Source organism: Notothenia rossii (genome assembly GCF_949606895.1).
Source record: "Notothenia rossii genome assembly, chromosome: 12".
Classification (NCBI taxonomy): Eukaryota; Metazoa; Chordata; class Actinopteri; order Perciformes; family Nototheniidae; genus Notothenia; species Notothenia rossii.
Window position 1 is genome coordinate 17,593,058 of NC_136911.1, and position 15,848 is coordinate 17,608,905.

Below are 15,848 nucleotides of genomic sequence, written 5' to 3' on the forward strand. Positions count from 1 at the left end.
TCATCTTTAATTTTTGCAAAACATTTTTTTAAAATGTTTTTACATTTGTTTTGTATTCTTCAGTAACTGTGGAGGCATGCGAGGAAAACTAAGTGTTGTCACAAATTCCAGGTAAACTGGGTGAGTAATTGATGAATAAATGTTCATTTGTAATGTCAGCTTACAAAGTTAGTCACAACATTTCCGAGAATAAGTTCTGTTTCTCTCTGTGCATGTCCTTAAATCTCCACATACTGTAGGCCTACACCTGAATCACTGTGGAATAACAAAATGTCCTTCCACTCAACAAGCAAATAACTCTACACTATGTTTAAGGAGTGCGAGTCAGGTCACGTTCCCTTTTACAGTACTTACCGACAATAAGTTCTCAGGACACACCCTCTTCAGTTATGTCATGCAAAGGCACACACGCACACACACATTAAAATGAACTCTGTCAACATCAAAAGCTTCACACAGATTTGCATTGTGTTGCACTGCATTGTAAGGTGGTTCATTTTAATGTCTCCAGATCAGTGGGCTTTTGGGTGGGTTCACATATTTCAAATGCAAGTGCGATTGCAAGATTTGAGGTTAGATTAACCTTGATTGATTGATTGATAAATGTATTTCGAACAAGTAAAATAAATAATTACAAAACAAAAATGTTTGCAGTGCATAGTCATGTAAGAGAAAACAAAACAAAGTGACATTTACAACAGCATTAGCAACATAAACAGTCCCACATCTAGTGACCTTAAAGATGAAAGTGACTGGATAATTGCAAACAGGACTCAGATTGTGTTTCTTTGGCTCCATCATGTGGTGTAATGAGAGTTAAGTCGGGACAAAGGAGGTTTTCTAAGGATAAAGTTGTTTTTTATTTGCATCAGTGACATATTTTTATTTAGAAGCACAGGGGCAAAGAGCAGAGGGAGAACTATTCAGAGAAGAGAAGGGGAGTTATACAAATGTTTCATGCTCTGAAATAATCCTGTTGTGACTTTTATCTTTGTCTGATGCAAGCTCCTGATTATTTGGTTAAAAAATGGTTACATTTTATGATTCTGCTTCAGCCAATGCCCCCTCTTTCTAGCTTAGAGTGGTTCGTAGTTTAAGCCTCAAAATAATGACACTGCCTATTCGTCAGAAAATATCCTTTGACAGCACTTTTGAGCGATTTTTATTTGATGTTTGTGTCTGCAATCATTATATTATTTTTTGTTTTTCGAACCAGACATGTTTCCGTTTTCTGTTTATGGTCTGGATTAAAATAAACGAAATGTTACAACTTTATCTTAAATAAACAAATGCTAAAATATATGAAACACAATATATATAAATAACTTATTTGACTTAATACCGATTATTCTTTTCTGGTAGTTTAATCATAGACAAATTCATTTAAATAACATTATGTTCTTCTTTCTATACCAGACTACGCAAATTATGAACCTGTAAAGTATTTACTGATTAATATATTTAGTTTACGTAACATTTCACTATATGAGGTCTATAAATAACACCCTAAAAGTGCTGACAACAAATCATATACAAAGTGGAATTGTTGTTTGTGTACGCGGATTATCATGTTTATAACAATTTTGTATAACTACAGTATCACCACAAGGACACATTTTGAATGAAAAACTGAAGAATATTTTATTACATAATTTATTTATTCCATCATTTCACAAAAAGCAACACTTGACTTGATACTGCAGATCATTCCGGGGGTCGCAACAAGAAAACAAGAGTCTGTGCAAATAGTGCAATTTCATAGAGACAGTGATTAAAAGCCAGAGACAGAGAAGACACAGGAGAGCGTTTCTCAACCTCAATAACACCAGGGTGTCCTGATCACTAATAAATAATCAAAAAGAAATTAAACCCACCTTTGTGAATTCGGTGTTTGCTTGTTTTTAGACCTTTTCTTTTAGATGGTTGTTATTGCACATAATCGCAAACTTTTAACATATGGATTGCCTTTTTAAGACAATTCTACTTGGCTGAATTGTGGGGTAACTGAACATGTTGCTGATTTTTATCACCAAGATGTAAAACATGCACTGGAGCAGGAGGTAGAAACAGAGGGAGGTAGAGAAAAAGATTAAAAAGCACATTTAACATCCCATTATCCATAAATATTAACAGTAGAGAGGTGTATCTGGAGGACACACAGCTTGAAGACAGGCACACTGTTAGCATCGATAATGTCCATGGCTTTAAAGGCGACCATTGCAGGGTTCATGCGTTTTATCTGTAATGTTGAATGGCAACGAGCTGCTGTCATGCGGTCAACTACAAGTATCATCCAGTTTGTTTTTTGGGTCAAATATATATAAAAAAACAGCATCATGCAGATCACGAGGAAGACACTGAGAAACATTCGTGCTGCATTCAAGATATTTCAGAAATATAGAAATCCATACAGCATATTTTCAAAAAATCTGATCAATAGCTGCAACATCGAGTTTACAGTGGGAAGGCTATCGTTTGTATCTTTAAAAAAAAACTATCAAAGTTAAACTTCAATTAGCTTGATATAACCACAAAAACCTGCAAATACAGATATTTTTTGGCCACAAGGGAGCAGCAGAAACTCAAGGTGCCAAAGCTTTTGATAACATTTGCACGTAGAATGCGAAAACTTAACCAAACAAACAAATGTTTCCTGTTGAATAAAGTTGGTTGTTGTTTATGTATTCCCATGTTCTGACATCAAATGAAACACAGCATTGTAGTAAACTTATCATGCATGAATATATGGGTTGTGTAGTTGTAAAAAGGAACCATAGCACTTTATAGACTTCTGCAATTTCCTGGCAGTTTATTGGAAAGCAAAAAAAGAGAAAACACATTTCCCCTTTCCAGTTCTTTCCAGTAAACCGATCAGGAAATTACAGACTGGTGAAATAAAAAGCTACAAACAGCATAAAAACAGGTCACTTAAGGCTTAACGTAGTTCCACAGTATGAGGAATGTAAAATAAAGGATGTTCTGTTTCAACATCAGGCAACAGTCTTTCATCTTTGGCACTTTGGACATAAATATTAAAAGCAAGTCTTCAGAAATATGAGACAAAATGGCGACATCCGGCTTCTTCATTAATAATAATAATAATAATAGCTTGGATTTATATAGTGCCTTTCATGAGACCCAAGGTCGCTTTACAAAGAAGAACAGGAGTAGGAACAAACATGTCAGACAAACAGTCAGAGACAAAATAACACATAGATTAGGGGCCAAAGGCCTTAGCAAACAGATGGGCACTTTTGAAGGCGTCAAGCGTGGGGATGTTGCGGATCCCCGCAGGGAGAGCGTTCAAGAGGGTGGGGGCTGCCACACTGAAGGCTCTGTCCCCGAAGGTTCGCAGGTTTTGCTGTATGATGTCCTTTTGTTGTTTATGTTTTTATGTTTTCATGTGGAACCTACTGCTGCAGGTCTCCCTTGAAAAAGAGATCATTGATCTCAATGGGATTTTACCTGGATAAATAAAGGTTTTGAATTGAATTGAATTGAGGGTGGTACGGGGGGTGGTAAGCAGGCCAGAGTCTGAAGACCGCAGGTTCCGGGGTGGGGCATGTGGGCGGAGGAGGAGGTCCGATAAGTACTGGGGGGCATGGGCATGGAGGGACTTGTAGGTGAGGAGGAGGACTTTGTAGGATATGCGGGACTGACCGGCAGCCAGTGGAGGTGGATGAGGGTGGGAGTGATGTGCTGCCACGGTTTTGTATGTGTGAGTACCCAGGTTTTGTTGGGGACCCCAAATAGGACACCATTGCAGTAGTCCAAGCGGGAGGTGACAAACGCATGGACTAGGGTTTCTACAATCGACTACGAGGGTGACGGTCGGAGTCTGGAAATGTTCCTTAGATGGAAAAAGGCCGATTTGGTAACAGACTTGACGTGAGAGTGGAAGGAAAGGGTGGAGTCAAGGATGACACCCAGGTTGCGGGCTTCAGGAGATGGGGAGATGGAGCAGCAGTCAACCTCAAGGATGAAGTCACCAACCTTCCGGAGCAGCGCCTTGGGTGCCAAAATCATGAGCTCCGTTTTCCTGCTGTTGAGTTTGAGATAGTTGGACGACATCCAGGTTTTTATGTCGTGCAGGCAGTTGACGAGAGACTGAGGGGGGAGATGGGAGGATGGAGTAGTGCTGAGATACAATTGGGTGTCATCAGCGCAGCAGTGGAAATTGAGTCCGTGATGGCGGATGATCTGGCCGAGGGGGAGCATGTAAATGGTGAACAGGAGGGGGCCAAGCACAGAGCCCAGGGGTACACCGTGGTTGACTGGGGCAGGGGGGTGAATTTGAGCCATTGATGGTTACAAACTGTTCCCTGTTATGGAGATAGGATGTGAACCAGGACAGGGCTGTGCCAGTGACACCTAGGAGGTCAGATAGGCGGGTGAGGAGGATGGTGTGGGAGATGGTGTCAAACGCTGCAGAGAGGTCCAGGAGGATGAGGATGCTGAGGCGGCCAGAGTCAGCAGCAATGAGGAGATCGTTGGTGACCTTGATGAGGGCGGTCTCAGTGCTGTGTTGAAGTCTGAAGCCGGATTGGAAGGGATCATAGAGCTCATGGTTGGACATGTACAGATGGAGTTGGCCGGCGACCACTCTTTTACTTAGGAAGGGAAGGTCGGAGATTGGCCGGTGGTTGTGGAGGTCGTCGGGGGCCAGGCCAGGTTTTTTGAGAATGGGGGTGACTGAGGCCATTTTGAAGCTGGTGGGGACTATACCAGGAGCCAGAGAAGCGTTGATGATGACCACCATGTAAGGACAGAGGGGGGGTAGGAAGTCCTTGATCAGGGCTGTGGGCAAGGGGTCCAGGGAGCAGGTGGAGGTCTTGGCCGAGCTGACCAGTTTGAACCACTTGGAGAGCATCCACAGGGGAGAAGGAGGAGAGGTTGCAATGGGAGAGGCGCGGCGCTGGGGGTGCGTTGCCAGGTGGCTGAGGTGCAGGTAGTTCAAGTTATTTTAGTGTCTTTTGCCGGTCCTACACGTTGCATAGTGTTGTTGGAGAAAGAAGGAGCAAAACGTTTAAAGAAGGAGATAAAGTGATATTCTGATGGTGAGGATCCATTTTTACCTTTCTTCTTCTACTATATTCTGTAAACTTTAGTCCAGGGACTGCGGAGTCTTCTGGTCCACTTCTTGCAGTGTTTGCATGTACATGTGTGTTTTATAACAATAATGTATTATTTATGCATATGAGTTCTGAAAGTCTCTGCATTTGTTTTTTAAGTGTATTGTAATTAATGTGCATTCAGTGGCACTGCTGGTACTGAGGCTCTGTCCACAACCACAGCTAACGCCATTTTGGAAGTCATTGCTGGCGGTAAACAGAAAAACTAAAAAAATATAGATTTATTATTTTCCTTAATAAAGAGAACATTTGTTGCTGTTGTTCAAGTGTTACATGCAGATCTTCTCTAGGATCAGCAGCTGTGACCCTGAACATCTTAAAAGGAAAACGTTTTATTTATTACAACTTGGAGTATATTTGTAATATTGGTCCCCTTGGAACAACACTTAGATTGTGGCTACACCCGAAAATAGTAGTTCCAACAGGGAAAGAAACACCAACTTGGGGCTTACAGGCTAAAGTTAATATTTAAATTAATTAGAAAAAATATATAAATTCAATTGCTGTTTCTGCTGTTAGATTTGTTGTACAATTTTGCATTTAAAACTAAAATAAAAGACAATTTTGGCACCGCTGACTTAAAAAATATTAAAACAGTTTATCCAGATGATCTTAAACCACTATTTAGAGATGAAGTCGGTCTTTAAAAAGTGATGGATGTTTATAATCGAGATTACAGGATTTTAGTTTAATTTACTTGTCCAAAGTTTCTTTATTATTTGCTTGGTTATCTTACCACTTACATTAATAATAAATAACAATTACAACCCAAATAAGGAAAAGGATATCAAACATCTGCTTATAAGGCTTTTATCTCTTTTGCCTGCTATACAAATAACTTTTGGGCTTAAACAAAAAGAAAAAGCTGTTTTCTGCCACTTTGACCTCCAAAATGTCACCAGAGTGTGTTTTGATCCACCTGAAGGCCTTCCTCTTGCTGAGTGTGAACACATGACCGTATAGGCTGGGGTTCTTCCTCTTCAGGTCCACACCTCCATGGGCATCATGGCCTCCTTGGACCCGATGGGAGGAAGCAGGTTCTCCTCACACAGGAAGTCGAGAGGAAACTGGACCAGGAAGCCGCGGATCTTCTTCAGCTTCTCCTGAGCTCGCGCCGGGTCCTCGGTGCACAGACCGGGCACGGCCAGGAAGCCCTCCAGATCCAGAATGTTCCGCACGTCAGAGGACGGTAGGCTGCGGAAAACCTGGAGAAGAGAAGGAGGAACAAAACTTCAAAATTATTCAATTCTGACAATACATTCCTGACAACAAATCCGTTTTTTAAACAATGTTGGACTTATACATTTTATACATTTATTATAACATTATTTTGTTCTGAAAAACAGATGAACCTTGCTGTTAGTAAATAATACTTTTTTTAAAATAATAACAAAAACATTGAAATACAAAATAGAGTAAAATTAGGGAAATGGAAAATAAATAAAAAAGGTGGTGATGGGGAGTTGTAATAATGCCTTGAGTCAAAAACACACACAATAATCAAATAGATATTTTTTAAGCACAAATTGTGGTTGCAGATTAGACAGTATTGTTCCTAAGGCACAAGTGTTCACATTCAAATCCTTCATTTAGTAAAAACAGATATAAAAAGATAAATAAAACATAAATATGATAAAAAAAAATCCGACACACCTTCTGGTAGACGGTGGCGTTGCGAGCGGAGGTGGCCGTCCACACCTCTTTGAAGAACGTCTCGCTGATGGGGTCCGACACGTCGATGGAGGGGTCCGTGTTGGCGCCCAAAATCATCCTGACAGAGAGACAGAGGCACAAAAAACTGAAGGAAACGCTGAGATACTGCTGGATATCTGGCAACAAGCAGACACGATGAGTAAATAACATTGCTACTTAAACATTTAAATGTAATAATAATTAAGCAAATTAATGAAAACATGAATAAAGACATTTAAAAAGCAGGATTCCGGATGTTTTCAGTACCTGAAGCACTCGAGGCGCAGCTGCAGGGCGTATTTTCCCGCCTGGTACTCCTGCCCGTCCATAACCGACGGCACCATCTCAGAGTCCTCCACGATAACCGCAACCTCGCTGTCCCTCTTTCCCAGCATGCTCCTGTCGTTGATGTTTGCAGAACCTGCCGAAACACAAAGAGAGAAAACAGGATAAATCACAAAGTGTCCTCCAGCAGGTGGCGCTGCTGCACCTCATCTCAGACCACAGGGTGAAGATCATACAAAAATTGAGGAAATCTAATACTGCATTATTATTTTCTGTGGGAAAAAAACTCTTTCACTTCTAATATAGAAAAAAAGTGCCTGTACATTAAAAACATTTTTTTAAATCGAAATGTATTACTCCAAAATGGGTCGACACTTATAAATGAAAAGGCATGAACATGAATGATTCTTCATTATATCTTTTAGCTATGTTTAATGGTATCGAAGTTTGTACCAGAGATGGACCAACTATTATTGATTTTCACATACTATATTTCCACATAATATTATAAAATGTGTGAGATTTGTAACTTCTCAAGGTTTATTAAATGTTCTAAAGTCATAGTGTGAATATCTTTCTTAACATTGTTTATTTTATTTTGTCCCTGCCTCGTACTGGTATCTTTGTGGGAGGAGATAAAAAAACAGGTTCAGCTAGTTAGTTAGTTAGTTTTTCATCTCAAGGTCTTTGAAAATGATCTTTAATCAAACAATCTGAGAAGTGTAAGTAATTCAAAAACATGCAACAAGTAAAAGGTTCACAAGCCAAAAAGACCTAACCAGCAAACCTATTGTTTGTAACATCTTGTGGTTCCTTTTATCTGCAGCTTTCAATCTCCATTACTGAATATTTTTAACACGAGTGGCGCCGCGGAAACTGAAACCGGTCCCAGCTTTTTTGCTACTTCCTGCTTTTAACATTTATTTTGTCATTTTCCTTCTGTGCCTCCTCTAAAATAACAAGATGTCCATTTATCTGTCCCTCTGCAGCTTCTGTTTCCCTCTCCTCTATTATACATGTACAGTGCCGTGTCAGGGGAATATTCCTTACACCTGTCATCTTTTAATCTTGTAATGGAGAAATGTAAGAAGCAGCCGAAGGTTTGGGAGAAATACCGATGATGACGGTGTTGTCGTCTGCGATGAGCATCTTGCTGTGGACGTAGATGAGCTCCGTGACCAGCTTCCCCTCCAGCTCAGCGTGAGTCCTCAGACCAGCAATGGAGATGTAGTTCATCCACTGGTCTCCCACTGCAAACACACAAATAGTTCTCAAAAAGAGGGTGTTGGCTTACAAATTATATTTTATTTAATTTTAACACTCAATGTAGGGCATGATGAATTGTCAAAGCTGCAAAAAATAAGGATATTACACATTTAATAAAAAATATCAATAAACAAAATATTACATTATAGATTTGAATGTGTATTTGAGATTTTTAAATGATAATTAAAAAATAAATGAATAATACATCATTATTATATTATGATAATAAAACAAATGTAACAACAAATACACATTTATTATATATTGCAATTCTCAATGGGTATGTAAGAATGTTTTAAAGATTTAAGTTTAAAATGAATATCGATATAACATTGATAATCCATCATTCCTAAAATAATGGTAGCATAACATTTTTAAATAAACAAAATATTATATTCAATAAAACATTTGGTATGTGACATTATTTAAACGTCTAAATAAAAAAATCCTTAAATAATACTTATAAAACAAGTTTATATTCAATATTTCCATCCAATACATTTAGGATCATATTTAATTAGGCGGTTTATTCACTGATAGCTATTTATTGTAATGAAATAAAAGAGGAGCTGGGTGTTTTGCCTTTTTTAAAACGGCTGCACTGTACATACAGCCTGTACAACATGGACCAATCAGCTGTGAGTCGCTAAGAGTAAACAGGAAGTTACTTACTCTCTTTGTGTAGCTGTGAGATGATGGAGTGCTCTCCTCGGTTCATCGTCCTGCAGACAGAGAGGAGCATGAGATCCACATTCCTCACTACACACACCTGAGTGTGTCACTCTGTTTGCATAGGGAGTGTTTACCCAGGATTGCAGACAATGAATGGGAAGTACACACACACACATACACATCATTAAAACACTGTTTTTTTAATTAAGCTTTGAAACAAGTTTATTGATTGTTCTTATTAAATTAACTTTTTTTAATTGAATACAAGTCATAACTATTATTTGATACGTACCACTTTTAGAGGCCAGATTAGGCAAGATCACATTGGAAAATAAATTGTGCAGGTCCCAAGCCTTATTTATAACTATTTTAAAGTATATATATATATATTTGTTTCTCATTGGGTATTCAAGCAAATTCGATGCAAATGCAGCAACATTTACTGTTGTACAATAAAGGCAGCACACACACACACACACACACACACACACACACACACACACACACACACACACACACACACACACACACACACACACACACACACACACACACACACACACACACACACACACACACACACACACACACACACACACACACACACACACACACACACACACACACACACACACACACACACACACACACACACACACACACACACACACACACACACACGTCAAAGTGTGGCTATAGTCTCTTTAACCTGGATTTAACCCTAATCAAGGAAACTCAGGCAGCAGGTGGGTTAGTGGCAGCTGCATTATCTGTCTTACACACTCATTCACACTCACACACCTGTAGTTGAAGTGCATGATGGCCTGGAGGGCGCTGCCTCCTCCGGTGCTGATGTCTCCCTCGAAGCCCGGCAGCAGAGGCGTCACCAGGTACACTCTGTACTTTTTACCCTCCCTGAAACAGTTGACAGCACAAACAGAGAGGGGGACATTTTAAATATACTGATGTGGTTTATTTATGAAACATGTATTCAGAAGCTGGATGGAACCAACAACAACTGATCAGATGCTAATTTACGATTATAATAGCAGATCAGTGTTTTTAAAATGTTTACAAAGTTCCAGCTTACATTTTGTTGGATTGGTGCAATGGAAAATCTAAAATGCTGCTCAAAGTACTGTGTAACTGAGTCATGTTGGGACAGGAGGACAAGATCATGACATACTGCCAAAGGAAACATATACACACTGAGTATAGTGTCAGTGAAGGTAACATGTTTACAAATGTAAGATTCAATGTTTGAGTTGGAAGCCGTCATTATTAACAGTGCCTTTCATTTAGATCTTAAAGAAGTTTAACCGGGTACTCAACAGATTTTAACATTGAAAAAAGGAGTTTGGTGTATAAAATGTGTGTTGATAACACCTTTTAAACAAACACATTTTTGGCATTTTAACAGTGCAATATCTTGTTACTGACTGATACCATCTGTGGCTGATGTGATGTATTAGTCTGGCTCAAATCTCCTTCTGTCAAGAGTATTTTATGAGGCCGTTTGGGATGTTTAGGAGGCAGACTCTTCCGTTTATCCGAGCTGAGCAAGAAAATATAATGAGACTAAATAAATACTGTGAACTTGAACAGTTTTACAACCCAAGAGATGAAAATCCTGAGAAAGGAGTGAATAAAAGCAGAAAGTCATTTAATTCTCCCCAAAAGGGAGTTGGTTTCAACACTTTAAGCTTTTTCCTTTAAATTAGATTACACCAAGAAAAACATTTATAAAAGGATTGTTTATTCAACCAAAGTTTCAGGAAGAAATCCGGTCAGGTTTGTGTTTTCCTGCGTTTTGTGCAGGATGTGTGTGCTCTGATAAGACATAACATAGACAGAGCCATACAGAAGTTTACAAAGTGTGTGTAAATTAAATGTAATATCTTTTTGAGTGTGTTACCTGAATGCTTGGATGATGCGCTGTGCAATAGCATCTCCTATCTTGTTGAACACGTATCTGTTGTCTGAACAGCTGATGAAGAACTGATTCTGAAAAACAAGCAAAAAAACACACATCTATTAACACAGTGGTTCCCAACCTTTTTTCCCAAGAGCCCCCCCAAATGACTCGTGTTGGAAGTTGGGGGGGTGCAACGGCGGTAATTCAAGTTTCAAAGTCTCAAAAATACTACAACGACTGTCACAAACTGGATGAATGTGAAGTATTTTGTTAAAGGAGGATGAAAGCGTAATTAAGGAGCACTATTGAGTGACTTTGATGGTTATTGGACTCAGGATTCATTCATTTGGATTCCCGCTGTATGAAGAAATTAAAGGACGACGCAAGTGGAAACAATTCACAAAGGGATTAAACTGTTTAAAACACATGCTCAAAGTAAGCCGGATTTTGCCAATGTGTTTGTGTGGATTCTAAAGTTGTAAATAATCTACAAAATGGAGGAGACCGATCTGATCGGAGCAACTGTGACAAATAATCCAACTGAAACCGGCATGGACAATGACTATGTTTTAGAAATACGCTTATCCAGAAAAGCCTGGTTTGGACACTTTACGGGCAGAAGAAACATTTCTATTAACGAAAGAATTATACATTGCTGTCTTTTTATGCCTTTAATAGCTACTAACTTGAATTTTTATTCAGATTAATTAATCAATTATTTTTATTTTTTTATTGTAATGTAGAGACAAGGCTTTTAGTGACAATCATGTATTGCGTTACAATTATATAAAAAAAAATAAAAAAAAAGTCTAAATATGATATTTGGCCTTAAATTATCTGAGGCCTGGCGCCCCCCCTGCGATCTTTGGCGCCCCCCCCCCCCCCCCCCCGCCCCCCAGGTTGGGAACCACTGTATTAACAAACAAGAACTTACCTTTCTATATGTGCTCAAAACACATTCATATGCTGCAACATTTAAAAAAATGCATCAGGTTTGACAGACTGAAGTACATTTTTCCATTGCTTTTCTAAATTTTAAATTCATCGTTTGTATGAAATGTAGAAAATGACTTGGTGTCAGAAGTTTAGCAGCTTAAATATTTTGTTTACATTTTAACAGAAAGTACCTCTATGTAAATGAAGTGCTGGCTGTTCAGGATGACTTGCACGTACGCGTTGTGGATGGACTCCTCGTGGTTCTTGATGCCAGCCGACCAATCAGAGGCTGAGCGTAGGATCTGAGGGTAATACAAAAACATATGTTCTGCCATCTCTGGAGCATGTGCAATATTTAATTAATTGGAGGAAGAAGTAATAGGATCTGTGTTTTTAGTGAACATTATTTTGTTTACAAAATGTTTAACTTTTTCTTTGCTTAGAGGAAAGTTGGATCGAGTTTCATTTTAGACAAAATGTTTGTGTTTGACCCTGTACTATTGCATATTGGATTTGGTGTGCATACTGACAACTTTGAGGATTTTGTCATGTAACCAGTGAAGACAAATTGCACACTAAAACAAACTTACACTACATTTAGCAGATGCTTTTATCCAAATAAACTTCCAAAGCTTCCCTACAATGTAGTATAAAACTGAAACACAGTCAAAGTCAACTTTAATCAAGTGATATAAACAGCTAAAATCTCCAGGTTGAACTCTTCCTCACCTGCACTTTAGAGGGGATGCAGTTGGGTACTTGGTAGCGCTGCTCTTCGGCGGTGGTGTGAGATTTGGGCAGCAGATACGGGAACGACAGAGAGCGATACTTCGGCTTCATAATCTGCCAGAGAAACAGAGGAAAGAGTAAAACCCAGGAAATGAAATGCACAACGCAAAAAAACTTGAGTTTAGGTGCTCCCGTTCTATTTGTACGTACTTTAGGTAATATGTAGGCAAATAGAGAAAAAATGACATATTTTGATGCAAATAAGCCTCACTGCAAATAGAGTCCAATTTACAAAGATCAGCTTTTATCACCGCATTTAGTTACATTATAAGTGACTGAGAGACTGGGACATTAAAATCCAAAATGTACACATACATATTACAATCCATTCTTTGTGAATGTATTCCTGAGCATGATGGGACAACATCAGCGTGACCTCTGACCTTGGTGAAGTTCCAGCGCTGGATGAAGTGTCGGGCCACGTCTCGAGCTGCTTTCCCGTGGACCACTGAGGAGATGTCGTGCCAAGGCATTCTGGGAGTTGTGTGTCTGTCTATGAAGTCTGAAACAGCAGAAACGGATGTGAGGAGGACATTTCTGTAGTTTTAATGTCATAAATGTGAGGTTGATGATGTTCTCACCATCGAAAGGTTTTTCCAGCTGAATCCAGTCCCTGTACACAAAGTTGCAGTAGTCTTTTCCGTGCCAGAAGCGCGTGTTTCCGAATAACTCCCCGACGCCCGTGTGCAGACTGCGCTGCGAGCCGCTTACTGAAACACACACATTACATTTTCAGTTATTTATCAGCAGAAATCTCTTTAAATAAATGAGCCTACTCAGAGTTTTAGTTCCTCTTAAAGTTCCTGCTGTAAGTGCAACTTACTAAGGGGAATATCAGAGGTAAACTGAAAATATAACTAAAATATAGCACTTTAGATTGCAGTATCTACTGTCAATAGTGTTAATATTGATATTTGATCAGAATTTATTTCAATTTTACAGATTTTAAAACAATATTTGAGTATAAAATAGTCTATGGGAGGAATTAGAGAATAAGAGATATTTCAAAAAAAATTCTAATAATCTCAGTAAATGACCCTGGAAATCTATTCGCAAAATAAAGCCTCAAATGTAAACAACATGCTTTGGGAGTTTTAAGTGTGGAACAACTATTAATAACAAAAGCATGAAATCAATCGTTTCTGATGTGGATTTCTGTTGCATTTGTATCCTCATTCGAGGTTAAACTTGGACAAAAATGATGGTCATATTGTTTATTTAGACTTCATTTATCAACTAACAAGTATTGTGTTTGGAATATTTTTCGACAGCACATTAACAAATGTTAAAACAGCAACTGGAGAGAAGAGAGGACATGCAGAGACATACACTCTACTCAAATTACACACATTTGACTCACCTTAAATCAATAACAAAAATGATTTAAGTAACTTCAGTCAAAGTACAGAACAAAAACAAAGGTTTTTTTCAGGGTGACTTCTTTTAGTTTTTAGCAACGGTTGTTTGCCTCACGTTCATCTCTGACACTTCCCATCTATAACACAGGCAGAGATGAGTAAACAAACAGCAGCTAAAACAAATGTTTTACTGCAGCACAGACCAGCTGCAGAATCTCATCAAAACACAGATCTGTTTTAGGTATGTGCAATACTTTCTATTAGAATGGAAATAATAAAAAGCAGAAACTCCTCACATCCTGCTTGACTAAAATTCTTAAATGAATGACTAGATTATACAAATGTGGGTCTATTCATTTTCTGTTGGTAAACTAATAGAATTACAGATTTACACCTCAAACTTTTGGGGTAAATAATACACAAAGATGTGAAAACAAAATGTAGTTGAGTTTGATTATCAGGCTTTGTCATCGACTTGCCCAAATTCTTGCCCATATTGAATCACTTTCTGAATCGACCTTGGGCGGAAAAAAAAAATCACCAAACTCACACACAGAGGGATTCAAAAGTTGTTCAATCCATATCAAGACCACAGCAAAGCATGCTGGGAGGGCAACGGTAAAAATGTGCCTCCACCTCCGGCGACTCACCAGCCGGACCCAGGGCGGGGGGGGCCGTCCTGCCGTGGATCAGAGCGTGATGGCTGCTGACGCTGTGGGACCAACCTGAACACAGCGGCCGCGCGCAACACCCACATCTTACACACACTTCCACCAAGTTTCATAAAATTAGAAAGCTATTTTAAGCTATTTTATTTGTTTTACGACAGCAGAAAAGACCTGACGGAAAAAACATGTGCATAATTTTTAAATTCATTAGAGCGCAAAGGACATAAAGAATAATGATACTCATAGTAATACCTATAATTACTCCTATCATTTCAAAAGGGATCCTCCGTCTTGGTGCTCGTACCTTAATAAATAATAATAATCAATAGCTGCACTCACTCTCTTCGTCCTCCAGGTCGCTGTCGCTGTCTGCCGAGGCCAGCCCGTGTTTCTGCAGGTGTCTCCGGATGCTGAACCTCGTCCTCTTCAGTCTGCCTTGCCCTTTCAGCCGGGGCTGGTCCACAGAGTCCGTCACCGTGAAAATGTTTTTCCCGTTACTTTGGGGAGCCCCCCCGCCGCTGCCGTTAGCTGGAGCAGCCATGTTTGGAGAGGCCGCTTCAGCCTGGGAACAAGGTACAAAAAGGTTTGGCTCAATCCGGGTTAAGAATCAAAATAAGGGCACTAGAGCCATAGAGGGGATAGAGGGGAATGGAGACTTTAAAAAAGATGCTCATTATTCTTATATGAATCATGGTTTAATCATGTTATTTACTTAAATGTATGTCAAAAATATAACTGAACTAGACTTCTGAACTTAAAAATAAGTTAAACATTAAAAATGTGTTTCAAAGAAGTGAAATGAAAATCAATGCAGGTATATGTGTGTGTTGCGTGTGTGTGTGTGTGTGTGTGTGTGTGTGTGTGTGTGTGTGTGTGTGTGTGTGTGTGTGTGTGTGTGTGTGTACCTGGTGTGAGAGTGTGACACTCCCAACGTCGGTCAGCCTGTGCTCCCTGTCGTCCCAGCGACCATATGCCAGGTCGATCCCTCCCACGAAGGCCACCGATTGGTCGACCACAATGATCTTCTCGTGATGCGCCCACAGGTAGACAGCCGAGGAGACGTGGTCCGGGTGACGCATCACCTATAGAGAAAATATGAACTTTTGTTTTTGGACTTTTAAAGTAGTGTGTTTAA

General features: G+C 39.3%; 1 protein-coding gene across 4 annotated transcripts in view; it reads right to left on the bottom strand.

The window, feature by feature from the left end:
• Positions 1 to 1,615: 1,615 nt before the first annotated feature.
• pld1b (phospholipase D1b) overlaps positions 1,616 to 15,848 on the bottom strand; it is a 38,230-nt gene continuing 23,997 nt past the window's right edge. For all 4 annotated transcript variants that reach the window (XM_079661929.1, XM_079661926.1, XM_079661928.1 and 1 more), the window contains 13 exons: positions 15,619 to 15,795; positions 15,053 to 15,275; positions 13,269 to 13,397; positions 13,071 to 13,189; positions 12,628 to 12,741; positions 12,090 to 12,200; positions 10,963 to 11,051; positions 9,849 to 9,962; positions 9,048 to 9,097; positions 8,225 to 8,359; positions 7,092 to 7,245; positions 6,786 to 6,903; positions 1,616 to 6,337 (listed from right to left, as the gene is read on the bottom strand). In XM_079661929.1, the coding sequence (XP_079518055.1) occupies positions 6,113 to 6,337; positions 6,786 to 6,903; positions 7,092 to 7,245; positions 8,225 to 8,359; positions 9,048 to 9,097; positions 9,849 to 9,962; positions 10,963 to 11,051; positions 12,090 to 12,200; positions 12,628 to 12,741; positions 13,071 to 13,189; positions 13,269 to 13,397; positions 15,053 to 15,275; positions 15,619 to 15,795 (1,758 nt within the window). In that variant the 3' untranslated portion in view covers positions 1,616 to 6,112. The remainder of the gene's footprint in view (positions 6,338 to 6,785; positions 6,904 to 7,091; positions 7,246 to 8,224; positions 8,360 to 9,047; positions 9,098 to 9,848; positions 9,963 to 10,962; positions 11,052 to 12,089; positions 12,201 to 12,627; positions 12,742 to 13,070; positions 13,190 to 13,268; positions 13,398 to 15,052; positions 15,276 to 15,618; positions 15,796 to 15,848) is intronic.